Raw genomic sequence first — 14,802 nt, 5'->3', positions numbered from 1 at the left:
AGCTGAGGAAGCCTGATCAAGTTAAATAAAACATTTGAATAAAAACATAAAGTTTGACAGACTTTTTATTGTAAAGCAAACATATATGACAAATAACGACTGGAACAGTTTCCACATGAAGAAAACCAAGGACAGAGGAGATGGTTGGGTAAGAAGTGACACTCTGTGGCCTTCGAACATGATGCTACTATATCTGCTACAATCACAACTGAACAGATGAAAATAAAAATGTATTGAGAACACACACACAAATACACATGAAATGTAAAGACTAAATATGATAACACAAATCTTTAAATATATAAATATTGCTTTCAAAATAAATAAAAGGCAACAGAAAATGGCTTGAGTCATCCAGATCCATAGTTGGTAGGTACCTAAAGCACATTCCTTCACACACTCATTAAATGGTCGTTAGCAGTAGTGTTGGTGATCCAGCAGCTGGTGAAGTCAGTCTTCCATGCCAAAGTAAGACATAATAATATAATGCATACAGTGTAGTACCTTTCATTTCAAACCCTATTTTCATGCATTATTACTAAAAAGAATCATTCAGCAGGTAAAGAGGGAAAGTTCTGTGAACAGAAACAAACCATGAGCTCATAATGGAAACATCCCAGGGTTTCAATGAACTCTCCTTTTTGGGCGATAAAGCAAATTCCTAACATTTCCCTTATCTAACCCCTGCCTATTGCGAGTAGCTTGGGTGCTGCAGTAACCTGATAAAACTCACAATCAGCCCGTGGGAAACCCTCTGCTTTACAGCTTTGAGATAATAAAAAACATGATGGACATGATGACTGGAGGTTTCGATAGTGTGGAAGAAAAAACGACATCATTTCAAAGTTGAGGCATGAGACATCCAAATGCATAACAGATTTGAACAATCATTAGTTGTCTTCATGTCACCCTTGTTCCCAACAGAGTTGACTTAGGAGACTAAGTTCATCTCCTTTATATCAGTGCAGTGTTGCTTTGTCATTCCTCTTCCAAGATTAATGGCTTGATAGCCTTCAAGTTCTCCCTTTTTCTTGCATTATCCTATTCATAAAACATAAATGAAACCAAGTCCTTTCAAGTAACTCCCAAAGTAAATCCCTGAAAGGTTAGCATTGCAGGGATACTTTCCTGCCCCCCGGTTGAGTCTTATTCACCTGACCTGGCCGGTATTCCGGTGTCCTTTCTAACATCGAGGCTCCGGAAAGTCTAGCGTCCCTTCATAAATCCATCCAGCATTAGGTCTCCCTTTTCTGTCAGCCAGTATCCGGCCATGGCAGCTACACCTCCGATGAAAATGGCCGTAAAAACCATGTCACCCTTAGCAGCGAGTGTAGCTATGGCACAAATAACAACGCCAAAGAACATCTGCTGCAGCACGAGGACTTCATCGTCTGTCATGTCGTCAAACAGCCCCTTCTCTGGGCCAGCTGAGGAGGAGGAGGAGGATAAAGAAAGGTTACCAACAGATCTGAGAAGCTGTCAGCAATATATGTGTTTGGACATATAGTGGTGCGGCTGCTTACCTGGAGGCTTGTTCTCAACACATATGCTGTCTCTTCTAATGAATCCATCAGCACAGTCACAGTGGAAGGACCCCTCCTCATTGATACAGGCCTCATTGAGTCCTGGGCATGCTATTGCACGATCACTACATTCATTGATATCTGTGAGAAGAAAAAAAAAGCCGTTTAATGCAGTTCTCTGTTACTTTTGACTTCATTTGTGTGAACTATGATGGCTATTTGGTTTACTACAGCGGTATGTGAACCCATAAAAAAGATTCTACGGTGATTTAATTGCAATTAAAAATCAAAAGGTTGTCCATATGACTACATCATGATGCTGGGCTACGCTAACATTGTAGCTGGTCCATCAACACAAAACATAATTTCATTAAGTCATAAATACGGCAGCAATGTTTGAGTCTATAAACATAGATATCTAAATACAGTGGAACAAAATTATAAAAAGGTACCAATGTTTATTATTGATGACAAGCGGCAGGTAAAATGTCCTGTCTTGATGTGAGCAGCGTTTTAATTTGTTTAATCCTCCAGCCCTCTTGTTGCACATCCAGCTTGGTCAGCTGTGTTCGATTTCCAAAATGAAAAAAAGCTATAAAGACTTTTTGCTGACGACCTAACCTAAACATTAACATTCAAGTTATGAGTTTTGCAAATTGAGGTTAACCATCTACAAACGAGCTTGGTGCGCATCACGTTTAAAGTCACTTTTTATACACAGTGATTTGGGGCATATTTTGTCTGAGTCTAATCAAATACAGTGGACTCCCGCGGTACAAAGGTGTGACACAGAAATAAAATAGAGAAGCGGTATATTCTTACCAAGACACTTTGCTCCTTTCAACTTGTAGCCACGGGAACATTTCTTACAGCGGGCAGGTCCACTTCCCATGCAGCCAACACATGCCTGGTCGCAGCCTGGATACGACAAAACAGAGTGGTCAACATCACACCAAAGAGGGTATTAAGTGATTTATTTAATGTTTCCAAATAAATGATTAAAGAAATACAGCAGATTAATCAATACAAAAAATAATCGTATTAAGTTATTGATTAATCACAGTATTTTACAATTTAATTGCTACAATTTCTTGCAAATGTAACTGAAAACCTGACTAAAAAATAATCAAAAATCAAACTAGCTGCAGAAAACCTACATATCTTGAAATGACATACAAAAACTAGTATACTGTCAAAAGCAACCAAAATGTCAACGGCTCGTACCTCTGCACTCGTATGCTCCCTCTGTGTTGTGACAGTAGGTGTTAGAAGGACAACGAGCCAGCTCTGTTCCACACTCGTCAATGTCTAAGAGACAAACAAGGGCAGTCAAACAACACACATCCAGAAAACTAGCACAAGAGTGGATGAAATGCTACCACATGACAGCTAAAGCCAAACTCACCCACGCACTTGTTGTCATGAAGGATCCAGCCGGGTTTGCAGTCGAGGCATTGGAAGTGCTGTGGCCCTGCACATTTCTTACATGAGTGGTAGCAAGCTACAAAGGGTGAGAGACGAGGAGACAGTGTAAAGGTCAATTTAAGATGACCTCAAACTGAATTAAATGCACGTAGAGAGCTGAAACAGTTATCTGAATCTCGGGCACCTGCACAGGCTCCTATGCTGTTGTTGGAGCTTTTCTCCCTGTAGTAGCCATCCGCACAACTCTGGCACAGATGGCCCGAGTATCCGGGATCACAGACACACTCTCCATCTCCGAGGCGAGTCCCCTCCCCCTCGCAGCGGCCCAGACCTCCACACACACCATCAGGGCTGGACAGACATTCTGTGTTGGACAAATATCCTATTAGGAGGTATTCTTAAAAACCAAAGCTCTGAGTTAGCCTGTGGATTTTGCATCATTATGAAGTCTTAATCACTCTTGATGGTTAAGTTATCAACACTCATATCAGGAAGCTTCTATTTAAATATTTATGTTTTTCACACCTTTGCAGTCAGGTCCAAAGCGTCCAGGTGGACAGCAGAGTCTCAGCTCCTCTATGCATAGCCACTCAGACAGGTCCGGTGCCTCCTGCTGCCTACAGGACACACACATCATGTCAGTCATGAAGTTAAAACAGAGAATGGTCAAATTTCTTGTTCGTGTTTGTCATTTATGGAGAGGGAATGAAATAGAATATTTAAAAAAACGAAAAGTAATTAATCATCAAATCATTTTTCTTGGTGTACCTTGAAATGTTTTTTTTCAATCATACTACCAAACACATATTTTACATTTACCTGTGGAACCACCATGTCTCCACTTGGTCCTCTATCTGCTCCAGGAGCTGGTTACATTCAAAATCTGCTTTTTCACAAGCAGCTTCTACTATCTCAAGGAGGCGAGTCTCACTGAAACAAAAGGCCAACAATTGGAGATGTAACACAAGACAAGATAAGTAGATTAAAAGATCATTTACTGCCTCACCCCCTGAAGACTGATGGAGCCTTACTCTTGTCCACTGAGATTCAGATTCATTACACTCAGCAAGTACTGGCTGACTTTGATAATTACCATGGATAGAAGTAACTCAATCAAATGTAAGTGAGACTCTTAATAACACTTTGTCTTACCTGCGTTCATATTTAGCCAGCTTTTCTTCCTCCCAGGCAGTGTTTCCACCCCCAAAGTTCTTGTTGGCTGTTATCTCCAAGCCCTGAAAATAGGGACATTTTGAGACTCAGGGATACGGAAAAATAGAACTTTGCTCTTGGAGACAAGCATGAATTACAGTTAATGCTGTACAGTACCTTGATGAAACTCTCTGTGAGTTTTCGGCAGGTCTGGCACGGCGCAGTCTGGACTCTCACCACAGAGAGCTCTGAGAGAAGCACCAGAGCAGGCAGGAACGGCCAGGCCCACCACATGATCCTTCAGAAAAACACACCAACACAAAATCAGTTATGTACGGCAAATGTGGAGATTTACATACTTTTCAATGATCGGCCTAAATGCCCTGTTGCTTTCAGATTAGTATTATTTATCATGTTTCTCTTGAGACCATGTATGTGGATCAACTGTATGCTACGAAATATTACTGTATAGTGAGGAGGCAAGAACATCCATAGGGTAAATTATAAAGCAATCCAATAGAAAGCCATGTAATAAACTATATAATGTTGCTATATGTAGCATTACTTTAGCAAATTAAAGGTTTAGAACTTATTTTAGTAGTGATGACTGAAGCTGTTATTAAACTGTAGGTTTTTTTTGTACTTTAACTCGATTGCAGTATATTGCCGTACTGTATTTAATTGACTTTTTGACGCCAAATATATACAATTATTATTATGTAAGTTGTTTTTAAGATTTGTGTGATATTTTAACAAAAAACAATGCAACTTTCAAGGTAGCTCAGTGAGTGGCCTGTTGATAATAAGTCGTTTTTTCTCTTTCTTTACTCCAAAACCCCGATTAGCATAGTGGGATGCTCTTCTCCGGGTGTGAGGCGTTAGCTTAGCTAGCTCAGCATCAGCACCACACAAAATGAGCAGCTGGCTAAGGTCAATTGCTAGCTGCTAGCCTAAGCTAACATGATCTATTATTGTCTGCTAATCCGTCCGATGTCTCTTTAAACTCTATCAAACTCAGCAACTGCGTTCTCCTCGCGATATTTAAGCCTAAAAGTATCTGATTAATTGATCTTTACTCCAGTTACTCTGATATTAGCTAGCCAAACTGCTACTTTTGGCTATCATCGTCTTACCTTATTGGATAGCCACCACTTCCTCCGCAGCGCTGATGATTGTCTGAGTCCCTGCTGGTTCACACAATGCAGCAGATTTTTCACATGTTGGACGGACACCTTTATTGACTCAACTGTGCCATTTTGTTTGTTTGTAAGCCAGCTAAATGATAAGCTAGCTAACACTGATATGCAGGTTCGTGTGAGGCTAACCCTGGTCGGGATAGATGAATGAACAGCCTCCAGCTGGTCCACTGTTCTCCAGCTGAGCCACACGGGGTGAGGCACCGCCCAAAGCCGCTGGGATTTAACTCATCCACCAATCAGTCAACATCTATTATACTGACTCTGAGTGTCAGGTCACACTAAGTACACACACCTTATGTTTATTTATTTAGCCATTTATTAGGGCAAATGTTTTATTAATAAAATAACTTTTCAGGTTCAGAATTGTTTTCCTGTAACTTACTTTTTTTTGTTTATGTTCTCAATGCTTAACTTTCTTGCTCTTACATAAAATAAAAAAAAGGTTGTTAGAATATTATAAACAAAAACTGTGATGAAATCCCCAGGTGTCAAATTAATTAATGTTTTATAATGTCTGTACTTGGCCTATTTATTTAAATGTTCTTCTTTTTTTTTTAATTATGTGATACGTATTTGTCTCACTGCATTGTTTTGATTCCATACCTTGTGTTGTTTTTTTAAATATTTATACGGTTTTATGATCTCTCCTGTATGTTGTACTTGTGGGTGCCTGACGTAAATGCAGTTGCAGCTCTTTTTAAGAAACATAGAATAAATAACATTGAATAACAATTATAGTATGTTGCTCTGCAAACACAGGTCATGCAATGTTTTTTAACAACAATGTAAACTGTTTTGTAATAAGAAGAGAATCTGACTTCCTGAGTCAGACAGATTATTTATTCAATCACACAACTGTAAAACAAAACACAGTATAAAACAGACTCGCCATGCTGCTACAAGTTTCTTCATGTCTCTATTGGCATTTATATTCAATACATGTGCATGCAGAATGTCAAAAACAAGTTAAACACACACAGTGGAGGCTTGGTTTAACACTGGTAAACAGCCTAAATAAACAACATATTGTAAGGAGAAAATCAGTAGAGCAATTTACTTCTTTGAGAATATTGTTTTGTATGTTAGTTTAATTTCGGTATGAAGATTTCGAAATAAGTTATATTCATCACAAACCATGTTGTGATCAAGCTGTGCATCAATTAGAGTTTTCTTTTAGAAGTAGTGTGAGGTATAGTGTGATGTGCTTCTATTGCTCTGGAGCAGCAATAGCTCAAGCTATAACAGCTGTTTTAATAAAAAGAAAATGAACAACTTTATCCCTTTTTCTCAACTAGACCCCATAAGATTAGAACAGCAAATGCAAATCCTTCAAATTGATAACGCTGTATCTGAACTTCTACCAGAGTATCACTTCAACGCTTTACTGGCATTCAAAACCTGAAGCCTTTAGTAATCCCCTCCTGCTGTTAGACCCACTCCATCGCATTGAGCTTCGGGCTAGAGTCAGTGCTCGAGGGAGGCGTGATAAGACATTGCTGCAAGGGCACTGTTTCCCCTGAGTCTTCAACCCCTACCCCGACACAGCTCTGGGACACTCCTGCCAGGCGTAACACAGTTGTCCCTGCTGTGAACCCTGACAGCCCCTGTGCCAGCGCTCTGGACGCCATCCTGAGCCCGCCTGCTCTTTTCCGTCTGGCTGAGGCCGTGGCCATTTGCCGAGCACCTGCCAGTTCTGTCAAAAAAACCAGACTCTGGGATGGAAGGCTGTAGACATGAAGGCCGCGGAAAAGTTCTGGCAGCGGTCGAAAACCACCGGGAGGCTCAGGTGGAAGTGATTCAAACTGCACCAGCACAAACCGCTCACCGGCGCGGCCCTGTAAATAGTCTGCTAGGATACAGCTCAATGAGGCAGTAAACACATCTACACAGGGCGAAGACGCAGTGTAGCTTCTTCCTGTCTCCTCTATGTCTCTGTGTGGATTGTTTCTCTGTGAGCTACGAGCCCCCCATTCTTCAGCCCTTATCCAGGCAGCCTGGGTGAGGACCAGCACCACTTTGCCCCCCTGCTTTTGCAGCCGGTTCAGTCTTGAGTGGAGCCAGGGCACGGGGCCCAAAACGCTCAGCTCAGTCTGACTCCACAGGTCTAGAGACACGGTGAAGCCCAGAGCCTGGAGGGAAGAGCCCAGGTGACTCATCATCTCTGGCAAAGCCTGGTTGTCATCAGGTGGGTACAGCAACACCACATGACCCCCACCCACAGCACCTGAAAAAAAGGAATATTAAAACCTTTTTTTAGAAACAGTAAAAAGTTAAATGAAACCATTGATAACATGTCATGTCTCTCTGGTAAATCTGTTAATTATGAAGCTTCAAAACAATTTCCCAAATTGGGATCAATAAAGTACCATCTTATCTTATCTTATCTCTTACAGCCACAAAAAAAGGTGAGTAATTTTAAAACAACTTGAAACAGCTTGCTCTGTCCAACAGTTAAGTAATATTTATTTTAATTCCTTCAGATGAGAATAATCCACAATAGCTGCAAACAGTGGCTCAAAAAATATAAATGAGAATTCAGGACATCGCAATTTTTTAAATAAAAGTTTGAAAGTATAATGTTAACAGTGGAAAGAGAATGTGGTAATAGTATAAAATAAGCTTTGTTGTACCTTTAACATCTTCGTCTTTCAACCATCTCCACATGTAGCCTAGAAGATAAACAGATTTACATATTAAGGGGCTTTGCTAAGGGGCTTTTAGTATTATATGATCAGCAAAGATATTATAAGAACTGACCTTTCAGGACCCCTTGCATCAGATATGCCCCTAGTAAGGCCAAAGACATCAGTAGTAGTCCAATGAGGAGTGGAAAGCTCCATCTCCATCGAGATGCTGGAAAATAAATTAATAATTGAGTTCAGAAGTCTTTGAAAAGCATGATAAAGAACTTTTAACACACCTGAGTAAACAAGTGTGAATGTGAGATAATTTATCTACCACCTTCGAATGAAACAGTGTAGCTATTTCTAACTGAGGAGAGTTAAACATTAAACACAGTTAATCTGAGTCTGGATAATAATTAATAATCTTACTTGCAAATGGACACTGTGGCTCTAAGTATGACTCGATCCCTTGTATCTTTATCTAAAAACGAGTTAAAGACTTAAGGTTAGCACAGTGTTATGTAGTAAGAGCAGTGAAGCATTTTTGCACATGTGGATATATATTTATTAAATCAACACAAATCACCTGAACACAAAGCAGAGGATGCGATGAGATATTGAACGTATCTGTTTTCTGAAAAGTAAATGAATAATAAATAAAAAAACAAATTGAAGATTCAGGTTAATTATAATACAATATTATAAAGCATTATCCTACTTATGGTTAATAATAAAAGCAGGTAAGCCCAAAGGATCATGGTTGTAGTTAGGATGTGCAGTGGTGGATTAAGTTATTAGATGACACAATGTAAAAATACTTAACATGTATTCAAAATGTTACTGAAGTAAAAGTACATAAGCATTGTCAGAATAATGTTAGTAAAGTATCAGAAGTTAACGTTTAGTCAGAAAACATGTTATATTGAATGTACATTCATTTGTAATCAATGTTTTTAATGATGAATGTGGTCGAGTTGGAGCTAAATTAAACCGATTTATATTCTGTTGGGTGGTTTAATATACACTATAGCTGTCAAAGAAAAGCATGAATACAGTTAGAAACGTAGGGAAATAAAAGTATAGCAAGTCAAACTGTACAACAAATAAGAGTGGATCTAAGTCCTTTTCAAAAATGAGCTTGTGACAGATTGCAAAGACAGCAAGGTAATGTTTTTACCCAATATCCAGCCAGTATGATTGTCCAACCAGTATGATTGTGCAGTTCCTGTCTGAAGCCCTTCACCTCTTCACAGCGGCCCCCTGCAGGGTCCTTCTTGCACAGGCTCACCTCTGCGTTCAGCCTGCAGGGGGCCGTCACGTTCCAGATCAGCACAGAGCCTCCCCCCCTCTGCAGAGACTCCTTCAGAGACACAGACACGTTGTGCTGCATTCTTTCCAGCACATCTGAAAAAGATGGATTGCAATGCTGTGAAATCATACCAATGAAAATGAATCCCATGTGACCTATCTGTAATCTGAAAGGCTCTTTACCTTGTCGGTTTAGGAAAGGGCAGTATTGCTTTCGAAGCTCATTTGTCTTCCACCATACCTGTAAAGAAAGGTTTCAAATATATATATTTTCATTATAATGTTTGTAGCTCAACTTTTTTTGCCACCTACACTTCAAATGTCAGATACCTGAAAGCACATGCATGGTGCAACAAATTTGGATGGAAGGATGATCTCTCTGTCGTCTTTGGGCTGCAAACGTAGGTAAAAAAAAAAAAAAGTTAAATAGATAAACACAAACATTATTGATTTTGTAACTTGCAATTGATGGGAAGGTTTAGCATGGACTAACCCACACAATAAACTCTCCAGTCTGGTGATTCTTAACCATGAGCTCATCAGTGACGTTAGAGTTTTCACTCTGGAGGAAGACGACGACGACGACATTTCTCTCATGATCAAATCGGAGTCTGGGAACTGAGAAATCAATCATTAGGATTTACAAGTAAGATGTATCACTCTACAAGTATGTAAAACTATCATGTGCATGCGTGTCGTTATGCACAATTCATGTTCGTCTATCAAAATCTGAGACCTTGAGCCTCCTCTCCTCTTCCAATAAAAAGCTTGGAAAAACTATGTGGAGCCCCCTGCTGAGACCCGCCTCACACTTTTAAAACCTCTATACAGCAGTTTTATATTTTACAAAAGATCTTACCATCACACTTCTTTAAAGTCCTATTTAGATTCATGGAGCAAACTGAAAAAGAGAAGAAGGACTGGGTGATCAGTGGCATTAGTAGTCTGAAATTCAGTGTGTCTTTGCTTACATGGCTGAGCATAATATTACCTTCTTCCAAAGATGGGATGGTGATTGCTTCCGTTTTATTTGAACGTGAGACTCGAACCACAAGGGGATTGCCCAACGTCACTTCTTCCTCTGTCAACACCAGCTGTTTTTGCTGAAAATATAAACATATGGTAAACATTAAGTATTTAAATAATTTAGTAACAACAAAAAGCACTTAACGACAAAGAGAAGTGGTGGAAGAAGTATTTGGAATTAGCCTAGTTAAAGAACCCATACAACAAATATAAGTCCTGCGTTAAAATCATGCTTTTAAGTGTTGAAATATTGTAAGCATCCTCTAGGACAGTTTTTTAGTAAATCTAGTTACTTTCCACCATTGGAGACTTGTTAATTAATTATTCAACCACAGAAACAATAACTACACAGAGGTAATTCTGCCTAACATATACCTTATGCTTGGGTCGTTGGGAAGAAGCTTGATCGAAACCAGAGGAGCTTGGTTTAAACCGGATTGTCTTGCAAAAGTCCATGGAGCCTGGAGAGCTGAAACATACTATCACCGTAGCTGTAACACAGAAAGAACAGAAGATGAGTTTGCTAAGTAATTACAATGGAAAAAAGGAAAATCCATGTGAAAATAGAATACGATGTGCGTGCGTGCTTGCGTGCGTGCTTATTGCTCTATACCTCTCGGCTCTGGAACTGTGCCACTTCCTTCTGCCGGTTGACTCGTGTTAGACAAATCCTCTTCATCACTGCGGTCTCCAGACTGATCAGAAGCCTCTTTTACTAAATCAACTTCTGCAACAACATTGAGAGGCAGTATATATTCTTCAATGGAGAACACAATGTTATAAAGCCAAGATAAACAACTATGATAACAATGCAGGGAACAGTAAGCTGTTAAGAGAACAGCAGTGCCAACAAAACATTGAATGTTATTTCAAGGAATTCAAGGTAGGTCACCCTAGCTGACAGTCAAAAGATTTATAACAAAGCTACCTTGTACTGTGATGAGGACTTGCAGGCCTGGTTCACAGTCTGTGGCTGAACAGCACAGAATCACTTTAAGCTGCACATTTGCAACATCGATAGTGTCATCTTGATTGGTCATAAATGGAATGGCTGTGGAAAGAAGACGTTCTGCTTTAGACAAACACTGAGGGTATTAGTGGTATATGGGATGCGTTTGTGTTGATAGTTATCTTACCTGAGCTCACAGTGCAGTCAGTTAATCCCTGAGGAAAGACAAGTGAATTTTAAGAATGACGCTTGCCAACAATGAAGCAACCATTTTGAGTTGCGTAAATGTCCAAAGTGCTAAAAGAGATAGTCTGATCCTTTAGTAAAAACAGCACTACAACTACCATTAGACTGCAATAAATGTAAGGTCTCTATACATATTAGAACATACAAAAAAGGGGAACAAATTAAGGTAAAATTGTAATTGTGTCTCATATTTCAGTAATAGCAATAACCAAAGTGATGAATGGGAGCAACATCAGTTTAATATAAGACATTGATAAGTATGTTACCAGTATACCTTACATTACATGAGTACAATTTTACTAAGAAATAGGCCGTTTTCCCAGCAGATATTTGGGGTTGTGCTACAAATAACATAAATGATTGCTCCGCTTTTTTAAAGTTTCCCAGTAAGCCATGAAAGTGCACTGTGAACGAATATACCAGGAATGAAATTTATCCATCAGTGATTTTATCATTTGCACCATTGATATACCCACTGTCAAATGTCAAAATAACTTTCATTAAAAGTATTTCAGTTTGATTCTAATTTATAGTTCTACTTATGTGCTTGTAAGTGAATGTCATACTACATATATTGATTTGTAACTGGTTGATTTACATTAAATGAAATTCAAAGATAATTCAAGCTACAACCCTAGCAACTAAACAGCTAACAACACTCAGAACCCTGGAGAAAGGAAGAAGGAAATGGATCAGTGGAGTAAGGTGTCACACTCAGGCCCAATAGTAAATAAGTAATGGACATTAAACTCGAATAGACAAGAATACAACAACAATGTTTATAAAGTAAATCTACGTGAACTAAACAAATGAATCTAGGCTAAAAACGATTTAATGTCCTTGGCTGTTTTCTTACACAGGGAACATTCTATGAAATGTGGTTTACCAAAAGATCAAGTAGGCTACAAACCAACAATAATAGGCTCATTTATTATAATTTGGCGTCATGTCGGTTAAGATAAATGAACTATGAAAGAAAGTATTACCTAAACACACAACATATGTCTGTTATCCGTATCGGATGTATTCATCACATACTGATGTCAAAACCCCGATAAGAACTAATGCAATTTGTTCTACCTGTAGTAGGCCTAAGATAAATAAAAAGGATATATTTGCCTTATCTACACCTTATCTTGGTTTTTCTTTGTTGGTGCGAAACAACTTGGCTCTAAGTAATAGTAATGGTAATCGAAACAAAGACAGGTGCACACACACATCAGGAATGCAATGATCATGCAGATAAGGATTAACAGGTTATTCATGTTCCAGTATAACGCCATTCACCTGAGTATGAACAAAACGGGATACAATTCAAAATGTTCATATCAACGCAGTCATTGTGACTTGTTACCTCGCTACAGGTGAGTTCAGGTGCGTCTCTGTCAATTATCTCCAGCGCTCTCGCGGACATGAAGAGCCAGAAGCGCATTACTGACAGCAGCCGGAGAGAAACCTGCGGCGCGCGGAGCCTGGGAGCCATATTTTGGAGAGTCTCTCCCCGGCTCACGACTCCTGCTCCAGACTACACTCTCCTCATCTGTAAATGCGGAGCCCGTTATCCGTAGTTCCTCCCAGCAGCACAGCATGACAGGGATGATTTCTGGGAGAATCCTGTGACCGTTGTTTTCCAACGCCAAACTGTTGTGACGTTCCAAATGTGTTCCTCGTGTCCTGCCTAATGACAGCTCGTGCTGCTGGGCGTGTCGTCACCTGCTCAGGTGGGATTGAGGAAACTCGTCACATGCACACAGTGGGGGAATGTAACAAATGTAAGGGTGTATTTCAGTGTTATAGCCTACTACATAAACTTCAAATCGACTACATTTTGGAAGTATACTGCATTATTTAGATATTAGCTATATTTTTCTAGTTACCTTTTCTACATATCTTTCTGATATGCTTATATAATAAACTACATTAGGCCTACTAATCTAACAATTATGAACAATAACATGTTATGACATGTATTTGTTGGTGATAAAAAAACAAATAAGATACACAGCAGTATAGGCTACAATAAGCTCTTATTATTATGTGCAATATAGTGTCTTTTTATGTGCAATCCACATCTGTGCATATTGTGCTATCATTTAGTGTAGTCATTTTAGCTTCATATATTTATTCATAATCATCTTGGTCTCTCTATTACTTGCTTTTAGAGTCGTTACATTTATTTTAGTCTTATTTGTTATTTTATTTTATGTACTGTATATGTTGCACCAACGGGACAGGCACAAAATACATTTTGTTGTGCCTTAATAATGACAATGAAGTTTTTGAATGAATAAATAATAATATTCCATAACACTACAATACTTTGAAGTGAGTATTTTTACTTGAAGTTTACTTTGACCTGGAGTACCTTTTGCTGATAATAGTTATTTAAATTGTACTTTAGTAACATTTTAATTCATAACTTTTACTTCAAACCGAGTATTTTAAGACCATAGTATTTCTACTTTTACTAAGGTAAACGATCAGAGTACTTCTCCCACCACTGCATGCACAAGAAGTTCTCACTTTCTTCAAAATGAAGATTATGAAAAAAATGCAATTTGTAACAATATAAAGCCAAAGGCCAATCTGAAGATTTGAGGATTAATCATGTGTTGTTTTTGTTATCTTTAAGCATGTAACAGAAACTCCTACAGCGATAGATTGGTAGGAGGTGAAATGGTTCCTCATACTGTACGAATAGTCAACAAGTCAATCCACATTGTCTGTGTTAAGAACTGAACCTGTCATCTTTTGGTAACAGGGTTAGTAAGTCTAAACTACCTTTGTTACATTACATTACATTGCATTTCATTTAGCTGACGCTTTTATCCAAAGCGACTTACAATAAGTGCGTTCGACCAACAAAATACAAACTTGAAGAAAACAGAATCATATAAGTACATTGCACCTAGTTATGGATGAAGGGGCCATTGTATAAATGTTTTCAGTTTGAGTGCTAACGCTTAATCATTAATCTGTATCAAAGTGAATACATCAGTTGTCCATTGTTGTAGATTTTAATTTGTATTTCTTCTTATCTGCTGTACGATATGGAGCTCTACCACCTGTGTTAACTGTATGCATTTAGACCAGTAGCTCAGCAACAATAAAATGCAAAGCCATTTTGCTTCTTGTGAATGCATTTGGGTGATAACGAGATGGCCATAAGCCAAAGGTACACATTACAACGCTGCGGTTCAGCTCTTGATTTTATGTTCGAGAGCTATCGCCAGTTGGAGTGATCCAATCATATATACTTTAAATAACATTTGTTACTCTAAAATAGTATACTTAACCCAGCTTTGTTACTTTGTGTGATGTACACTTTTTAGCCTTGGATACTTGGTTCA

At 38.8% G+C, this 14,802-nt stretch overlaps 2 protein-coding genes across 5 annotated transcripts; both read right to left on the bottom strand.

Moving 5' to 3' along the window:
- Nucleotides 1-47: 47 nt before the first annotated feature.
- creld1b (cysteine-rich with EGF-like domains 1b) lies at nt 48-5,518 on the bottom strand. Its single transcript, XM_079678890.1, has 11 exons — nt 5,234-5,518; nt 4,278-4,398; nt 4,101-4,183; nt 3,768-3,878; nt 3,474-3,565; nt 3,133-3,312; nt 2,929-3,024; nt 2,748-2,831; nt 2,346-2,441; nt 1,524-1,664; nt 48-1,427 (listed from the first exon to the last, which is right to left on the bottom strand). Exons 2-11 carry the CDS (start codon nt 4,392-4,394, stop codon nt 1,207-1,209), a joined length of 1,221 nt encoding a protein of 406 aa, XP_079535016.1. The 5' UTR covers nt 4,395-4,398; nt 5,234-5,518; the 3' UTR covers nt 48-1,206.
- Nucleotides 5,519-6,117: 599 nt separating this feature from the next.
- Nucleotides 6,118-13,200, bottom strand: LOC307038337 (uncharacterized protein). 4 transcript variants are annotated; one of them, XM_079679722.1, is made up of 16 exons: nt 12,807-13,199; nt 11,394-11,421; nt 11,186-11,308; nt 10,871-10,981; nt 10,633-10,748; nt 10,223-10,334; nt 10,091-10,132; nt 9,725-9,849; nt 9,562-9,624; nt 9,415-9,472; nt 9,101-9,327; nt 8,510-8,557; nt 8,353-8,404; nt 8,057-8,152; nt 7,930-7,968; nt 6,118-7,523 (listed from the first exon to the last, which is right to left on the bottom strand). In XM_079679722.1, the coding sequence occupies exons 1-16, from the start codon at nt 12,933-12,935 to the stop codon at nt 6,727-6,729; spliced, it is 2,166 nt and encodes a 721-aa protein (XP_079535848.1). In that variant the 5' UTR covers nt 12,936-13,199; the 3' UTR covers nt 6,118-6,726. The 4 variants fall into 4 exon arrangements, with proteins under 4 accessions (XP_079535848.1, XP_079535847.1, XP_079535849.1 ...); XM_079679721.1 differs by having other exon boundaries at nt 10,871-10,984; nt 12,807-13,198; XM_079679723.1 differs by having other exon boundaries at nt 9,731-9,849; nt 10,871-10,984; nt 12,807-13,198.
- Nucleotides 13,201-14,802: the final 1,602 nt, after the last annotated feature.

The sequence above is a fragment of the Notothenia rossii genome (assembly GCF_949606895.1).
Source record: "Notothenia rossii genome assembly, chromosome: 4".
Classification (NCBI taxonomy): domain Eukaryota; kingdom Metazoa; phylum Chordata; class Actinopteri; order Perciformes; family Nototheniidae; genus Notothenia; species Notothenia rossii.
Note: the sequence above shows the minus strand (reverse complement) of the source record. Positions and strands in the feature narration are given on the sequence as shown.

What these genes read in the sequence shown, in the direction of transcription:
- LOC307038337 (XM_079679721.1), bottom strand. Translation starts at nt 12,935, where the DNA reads ATGGCTCCCAGGCTCCGCGCGCCGCAGGTTTCTCTCCGGCTGCTGTCA. An exon ending in TGACTGCACTGTGAGCTCAG is followed by an intron (nt 11,309 to 11,393) that starts GTAAGATAACTA and finishes TTCTTTCCACAG; the next exon opens with CCATTCCATTTATGACCAAT. An exon ending in CTGGAGAGTTTATTGTGTGG is followed by an intron (nt 9,625 to 9,724) that starts GTTAGTCCATGC and finishes CTACGTTTGCAG; the next exon opens with CCCAAAGACGACAGAGAGAT.
- creld1b (XM_079678890.1), bottom strand. Translation starts at nt 4,394, where the DNA reads ATGTGGTGGGCCTGGCCGTTCCTGCCTGCTCTGGTGCTTCTCTCAGAG. An exon ending in CTGGCTAAATATGAACGCAG is followed by an intron (nt 3,879 to 4,100) that starts GTAAGACAAAGT and finishes CTTTTGTTTCAG; the next exon opens with TGAGACTCGCCTCCTTGAGA. An exon ending in TCATGACAACAAGTGCGTGG is followed by an intron (nt 2,832 to 2,928) that starts GTGAGTTTGGCT and finishes TTTGTCTCTTAG; the next exon opens with ACATTGACGAGTGTGGAACA.